At 38.0% G+C, this 7804-nt stretch overlaps 1 protein-coding gene across 1 annotated transcript; it reads left to right on the forward strand.

The window, feature by feature from the left end:
• The first annotated feature begins 454 nt into the window (after nucleotides 1-454).
• On the forward strand, nucleotides 455-7430 carry LOC137731380 (uncharacterized). Its single transcript, XM_068470489.2, has 11 exons — nucleotides 455-1265; nucleotides 2144-2408; nucleotides 2910-3072; nucleotides 3197-3944; nucleotides 4038-4443; nucleotides 4548-4729; nucleotides 4996-5152; nucleotides 5323-5550; nucleotides 5647-5997; nucleotides 6419-6520; nucleotides 6932-7430. The coding sequence occupies exons 1-11, from the start codon at nucleotides 748-750 to the stop codon at nucleotides 7169-7171; spliced, it is 3360 nt and encodes a 1119-aa protein (XP_068326590.2). The 5' UTR covers nucleotides 455-747; the 3' UTR covers nucleotides 7172-7430.
• The last annotated feature ends 374 nt before the right edge of the window (nucleotides 7431-7804 follow it).

The raw sequence follows: 7804 nt of genomic DNA on the forward strand, positions 1-7804 counted from the left end.
CAGGCTATTTTCCAGCCATCTCCAGCAACCAGTGGGCTTCCAAATATGTATAATCTTGTTCTACAATTTCCCATCTTCATTTTGATATATTATGAATCAAATTTTGTTAAGAAACGATTGAGTTACGAAACTTTGATAATTGCCCAAACTTCCAGCGAAGAGCTCAGGGACACTTAACAGAGTTTTTAACGGAATGATCAAAATAATGGATGGTGAATAATCTCATAGACCATTTCTATTGATTTTCAATCTTAGGGACCAAAGTGACGTGTGATGTAAATTTCAGGGACTATTTTGGCTAAAAAGCCTTATTTTTAGTTAAAAAAATCTTGTAAATGACGAATTCGATATCAAATAAAGCTGTACATTGTATCGCTTACCAGCAATGTACTTCAAAAAAAAAAAAAAAAAAAATCAAATTGAAAGAAAAGAAATGAAAGCATCGACCATTTATACATATAACTATATATAACAGTGCGGCCGATGCAAAGGGCTCCTTTTGCTTCGTGGAAACTAGAGTGAGAAGGACTCATTTGTAAGCTCCAGAGTTTTCTAGGGTTTTTCTCTCTCTAAATTATTCACCAAAGGAGCGGTCCGTCTACTTCCCCGCTCCTCTTTCGATTTTCCCTCTCATTTCTTTTCCTCCAATGCCATTAATCCTATATTTTCTCGCCTCCCCAACAGATCTCTCAGCCTGCCCGCTTCAGAAATTCCCGTTTTTTCCCCGGATTCCGGCTCCAATTATCAATGCAAGTCCCCAATTCTGACGAAGCTGCCCCCGAAAGCACTAAGGTACCTGAGCAATCAGAAGCTGAAACCTCCAATCCGACTGTCGAAGATGAAGACGGCGGCGCCGCGGCCGACGGTGACGACGACCCTAGGGTTGTCGACATATCCGGCAAAAGCTTGGACTTTTCGATTGGGGAGAATTCTGAGGATGTCGGGGCTTTGTATTTGTACAAAAACGTGTTTAATTTATTGCCCAAGTCGATTGGCTCTCACAAGCGGTTGAGGACGCTGAAGTTCTTTGGGAATGAGATTAATTTATTTTCGCCTTCAGCGGCAATGGAGTTTGAGAGCTTGGAATGCTTGCAAGTGAGGATGTCGTCGCCGGAGTTTTGTGGGTTGCCGTTGGATAAATTGAGTGGCTTGAAGGAGCTTGAGCTTTCCAAAGTGCCGACGAGGCCTTCGGGGTTTCAGATATTGAGCGAGATTGCTCGGCTCAAGTGCCTCACCAAGCTCTCTGTTTGTCACTTCTCCATAAGGTAAAGCTTTTTTTCTGCTCAAGTACAACGCTGATTGCTGTGTTTTTCATTTGAGTTATTTCGATTCAAGTTTTTATATAGTGAAGTAGACTGCATGGGCAGTGAGATTGTTCATATGTTATCAAAGGTTTTCTTTGGAGCTGTTTTGACTAGTAAAAGATGAACCCACATGAAATTGAACTCTTAAATGGTTTCAGCATTTGTGTGTTTTGGCTAGTGAGTGAGCTTGAATGCGTTCGGAAGGAGTGAAGTCGAGCTGCAAGGATCATAGGCTAGATGATGTAGTAGGATGACTTCATTAGTTACTTGGGTTTTTACCCCTAGACGTTTCTTGTCTCTCTCTTAAGAGATATATAAAGTTTTTAACTTTGTATGTGATCCATGTTTCACCATTCTGATGGTTATACAATTCCGTTTCTGCAAACTCTCTGATATGCAACTGCTAACAAACACTCAGAAATGTAACATAAAGAAGAGAAATCATAATTAATGGGATTGTAAAGTGAGACCTTTGTATTGGTGAAAGATATAATATTAATATGTAGTAGAGGTGTTTCTATGCAAGTTTAATGTACTGGTAACATGATGTCTTCAAGAACATTTTCTTATTCAATAATCGATCTTTCTGATGAAACACTGATGGGAGTTTTGTTTGTGGTCTGGAACTTAAGGATCTGGTAATCTTCTTGTTAATTATCGCTATTTGGTTAGCTATTGAGTGAAATTGTGTTTTTTATTATTGTAATTACCATTAAAATGGTTGTCTATGTTTGTGTAATTTAGGCATCTAGTAAATCATAAAGAATGGGATTTTTTTTTTCCATGGAAAAAATAGTTACCTACTTTAACTTATCCATTTTATGGTGTGTTTACTGCAGATACCTCCCTCCAGAAATTGGCTGCTTAAACACTTTGGAATATCTAGATCTTTCATTCAACAAGATGAAGAATTTGCCTGCTGAAATCAGTAATTTAAATGACTTGATATCGTTAAAAGTTGCTAATAATAAATTGGTGGAATTACCTTCGACTTTGTCCTCTTTGCAAAGGTTGGAGATCATGGACCTGTCAAATAATAGGTTGACATCACTAGGGTCTCTTGAACTTGACTTGATGCACAACCTTCAGATTTTAAATCTTCAGGTACTTACATACTACTACAAACTAGGATTATTATAGTCAAGTATTCCTTTTCAGGGTTTGTATTCTTCTATCTGTTATTTCCACTGATGACATTCCAACACTTAATTCATTGGATCAAGATTTTATTTTATTCCACATACTATCCGTTATAACTTGCTGAAAATCATATTCTGCTGCTACTCTCTTCATGATGGCTGTGTGCTTATTCTTTTTGTGCTGAACCACTTAAAACCTTAACATAAACTTTAAAGTTTTAGGCGATCATGTTTCTTACAACCATGGTGCATATTCTGTTCTAATTCATTTTGTTTCTACTTCTGCAAACAGTGTTTAAGTTCACTTGCAAAGCCATGGTTTATTAATTAGGTTTTTGGTTTCTTTTATTTTTGAATTGTATTATGTATAGTCTTAACTTTCTTTTAGAGTAATTGTTATTTAGTTGTTTTTTTTTAATATGATATGTAAACCTAACGGTTTGTTTTGTGATCTTCTATGGTTCAGTACAACAAGCTTCTCACTTTCTGTCAAATACCCTCATGGATATGTTGCAATTTGGAAGGAAGTGGGAAGGACACACACAGTGATGATATTTCCATTTCCTCTGTTGAAATGGATGTATATGAAACCCCCCTTCAGAAAAATAATGAAAGCCATTTTCGTAGAGGTAAGGCTGTGGAATTACATATGTAATTTATTTAGTGTTCAGTTTTAGGTAGTCAACGCTCTCTCCTTGATTCTCTCTATTATATATATTAGTATGTGATATCGTACTGTTAATGTGTTTACAGGCTTTCATCATAACTCAGCAAGTCTAATTTTCACGCATTCATCTACCAGTAGGTGCTGTGCAACTCGGAGGTCAGGTAGGTGGAGGAAGCAAGGGTATAGGTTGCAGCAGAGAGCTCGTCAAGAACGCTTAAACAACAGCAGGAAGTTGAAAGGTCTTGATCTTTCCAAGCAGTTACATGTGAAGGAAGATGGAGAATGCAAACCAGGCAACCCTGACCTTCTTGCTTCTGAATCTTACCCTGAAGGTGCATCAGTCATTATCAATCTGGACGATGATGTTGAGAAAGATTTACCATCTAGGGAAGTGCAAAGTGAAAATGTTGTGTGCCATGATATGAGTTTGAAGGAGCATTCTGTAGGAAATTCCTCATCAGTGAGTCCAGACTCTAGTGCAGTAGATGAAAGTGATGAAAAGGATTGTTGTGAGTTTGATGCATCGTCGGCCCCCAATCAACGGGTTTATGGTGAGGAAGATGAAGGTTCATCTTCAGATACATCAAAAAGTATTTGTCAACCCAAAAGGCACCCTGATGGGTGCCTTGATAATCCGAGACAGCCCAAACATCCTAGATACAGTTCTAATAGTTCAAACTTGTCTCGGAAATATAATGACATCTCAGTTTGCAGCACTGAGGACCATCTTTCAGATGGCTTTTACGATGCAGGGCGTGACAGGCCATTCATGCCACTAGAACTCTATGATGAAAAGTTCTGTCTTGACTCACGTGAAGTCATTCTCTTGGACAGGTTATTATTTATGCAAGTCGTTTATGTTGACACGTATTTGCTGTCCTCTTGGTTTTCTACTGATAATGGTCGTATCGTTTAATTTATCTCCAGGCAATGGGATAAAGAGTTGGATGTAATTTTATGTTCTGCCCAAGAATTGGTGAATCGTTTAAATACGGATGGAAATAAGGCTGATATGCTGCAGATTGCATCACTACTTGCTCTGTTTGTATCAGATCACTTTGGGGGGAGTGATAGGAGTGCTCTTGTTGAATGGTCACGAAAAGCTAATCCTCTTTCAGACTACAAGAAGCCTTTTGTTTGCACCTGCCCAACTGGAAACAAGGGCTTTATTAGTTTGTCCACTAAACCAGTTGTAAAGAATGTTGAAGATATCATTTTTTCTGATGTCTGTGAGAAATCTCTTCATTCTATCAAAGCACGACGAAATTCCATTGTAGTTCCCATTGGAACCTTGCAGTTTGGTGTGTGTCGGCATAGAGCATTGCTATTGAAGGTTATTCTTGTATTAAATTTATCATTTATTATTTGTACCGATGTCTATTATTTGCAATAGGTATTAATTTGGTATTCTAATCTGATGAAACTTTATTTCTGTAGTATCTTTGTGATTGGGTGGAGCCTCGAGTACCTTGTGAGCTGATTAGGGGTTATTTGGATTTCATGCCACATGCGTGGAATATTGTATTAATCAAGAGAGGTGCCAAAGAGATTCGAATGTTAGTTGATGCATGTCGTCCACATGATATAAGAGCGGAGACGGATCCCGAATATTATTGTAGGTCAGTATATCATGTAAATGATCTTGGTAATTCTTCACTATTGAAGATGCTCTGAATACAGTAAAATGTTTTTTTAGAGCTTATTCATGTTCTGGGTCACTGTATTTGCAATACCAAACTAATTTTGCCTGCTTCGGTGGTAAAACATATGGTGATTTTTTCGAATATAAATTTTATTACATACCAAAAATATGGCATAATATGTTTATTTCTTAGAGGATATTTGTTGCTGAGACTTTGTGTGTAAATTCAATTTGTGATGGCAGGTATATTCCTCTCAGTCGGACCAAAGTTTATCTTCCAATTCGAAACAGCCCTGCTCCTACCTCCTTACATTCTATGCCCTCTTGTGATGAAACTCTGAAAAACTCTGTTACTTCTCTCGTCCGGCGCAAATATGGATCAAATGAGGCAGCAGGAAAGGTGTGTTTCTTGAAGTTTAATCCGTTGTCCGGCCGGAAAACTTTGGAGCTATTTTCAGGCCTTAAGTAGTTGGCTGTGCTGGCAATTATTTGATAGGTCTGAAAATTCCTAGGCTTGTTACTACAATTAATGATCTAAATTTTGCTTTTGTTTGCTTGTGGATGCTGCAGATGCGTACTTCTGTGGTATATGGAACTTCAACGGATGAAATTAGGAACTTTGACTACAACTGCTTAGGGGAAATAAGGATTTTAGGTGCTTTGAAACACCCTTGCATAGTGGAAATGTATGGACATCAGATATCTTCCAAGTGGGTTCCTCCTGGAGATGGTAATAGTGAGCATCGTATATTGCAGTCTATAATTTGGATGGAGGACATAAAAGGGGGTTCCTTACAGGTGAATTCAACTGTAGATCGTAAAGTTTCAGGTTTAATTTTGCTAGGGTTGACTTGTATTTTTTTTTTTAATATTTTCATCCCCATCATCTGACAGAATTATATAGAAAAGTTATCAAAAGCTGGTGAGAAGCATCTCCCAGTGGAGTTAGCTTTGCGCATTGCTAAAAATGTTGCATGTGCACTGGTGGAGCTGCATTCAAAGCACATTATTCACCGGGACATAAAAAGTGCAAACATATTGATTGATCTGGATAGAAAGAGAGCTGATGGAACACCTGTTGTGAAGCTCTGTGATTTTGATAGGGCAATTCCCCTTCGATCTTACTTGCATACGTGCTGCATTGCCCACGTTGGAATACCTTCTGCTAATGTTTGTGCTGGAACACCTCGCTGGATGGCCCCAGAGGTTTTGCGAGCAGTGCATGAACAAAATATTTATGGATTGGTAAGTTCCTCCTCTGGTCAGTTTGTCACATATTTCTAATCATTGATTTATTCTCTGATCTGTACCTCTTTTACATCTGTTTGGTAGTGAACTATTTGTGTACAAAATGATATAGATATGCATTGAAGTGTTCATTTAATATGTTCATTAAGTTATAGACAAGTTTTCTTTTGAAATATGTTAGAATAGGATCTAGTTAGTATAATCGAGCATATCTTTTGTTGACAAACAACTGTTTTAAAGCTAGGACAACCACAAATAGCACTGCATGAAATCAATCTATCTAAAAAAAAAAAACGTTCCCATTGGAGTCCGAGATGGTTCCAAGGGTTCCAACACCAATATTGTAGCTTTTTTCTATCTTAAATTTGTGTCACTTTGCTTTTTTGTGTTGTTAAGTTTGTTTCCCTTTTGGTAACAGGAAATTGATATCTGGTCATTTGGGTGCTTGCTGTTGGAAATGTTGACTTTGCAAATTCCGTACTTAGGAGTACCTGACTTGGAGATTCATGAACTTCTGACGGTACTACTCCTCTTGTTCTATCTCTATTTTATGGACAATTTTGTATGGATTGTTAGAGAATGTGTAATATGAATGAGTAGTGGGATTTATTTGTAAGATTTTGAGGTCTCCATACTTTTGTTGATTTGAATTCGTACATGCTGCATTCGTGGAATACATCAATAGTTGTTTGTTGAACCAGATTTCTATTCCTGTCAGTGAAGTGAGAAAGTGAATATGTTATTCTCATATAATGTTGCTTCATTATTCCACAGCATAAGTTGGCTTGGCATTAAGACTCAATCAAGCATGTAGACTGTCGAGAGCGTTAGCTAATCTTTTTAGGTTGCCTGTGTATCGTTTAATGAAATTGTACATTCAATGTTTTGTTACTTCTGAAGTAATCTGCTGCTTCTTGTTTGTTTCGTGCAGAAGGGAAAACGACCAAATTTAACGGATGACTTGGAGGTGTTTCGGTCGTTGAATGAGCCAGTAATGACTCAAGCGGGCGCAGAACTTGATGGAACAGAGGCTGACTTAGACACACTGAGATTTCTTGTTGACTTGTTTTACCAATGTACGGAGGAGAATCCGGAGAATCGTCCTACAGCCGACAACCTCTACGAATTGATACTGGAGCACAGCAAAACTCATACAAACTCCGAAACTTAGAAATCCTAGGTTGAACTTTTGAGTAATCATAATCTATAGCAAACCTCATAATTTTATGTCCCAATGATGTATTCCTAAGTTATTTTATTTCTTTTGGGCCAAAGTGTTTGGGATTGCCCTGGAATCATTGCAGCCGGTTGTACGAGTAGGGTTTGTAATTTTCTTGGTAGCTATTTCTGCGATTTACGACGAACAGGTGACTCAAAAAAGCCTCCAAATTATTGTTCTATATATTAGGAGTTTGGTGTTTGGCTGCCCATGTTTACTGGTTATAAATTTGGTTGTTCAGGGTAATCTGCAACTAGGTAGCAACTTAGCAGTAGGTTGTGAACATGTGCGGTACCAGAGAGCGTTTGTTGGTGCTCCATGTGGTGATTGGGAGCCTGTTTTGGAATGCTTTTGTATAAAGTACTAGTCATTTATGCTCGTGAGAAGTCTACCAAATATTTTATTAGAAATTCATGAATCTTGTTGAAAAAGCACTTTAAAAAGCTCCCGTCAAAATCACTTCTGAGGGGAAGCACTTTTCCTAGAGTGAGTGTTGGAGGGTCCTCCTAGAATGATGAATCACACTCCCAAACTGGCCCGAAGCTTCGGGGGAAAGCATCCAAAACTGCTTTTAGTTTTCAAGAA

The sequence above is a fragment of the Pyrus communis genome, chromosome 16 (assembly GCF_041283825.1).
Source record: "Pyrus communis isolate YQ-2024b chromosome 16, ASM4128382v1, whole genome shotgun sequence".
Taxonomy (NCBI): Eukaryota; Viridiplantae; Streptophyta; class Magnoliopsida; order Rosales; family Rosaceae; genus Pyrus; species Pyrus communis.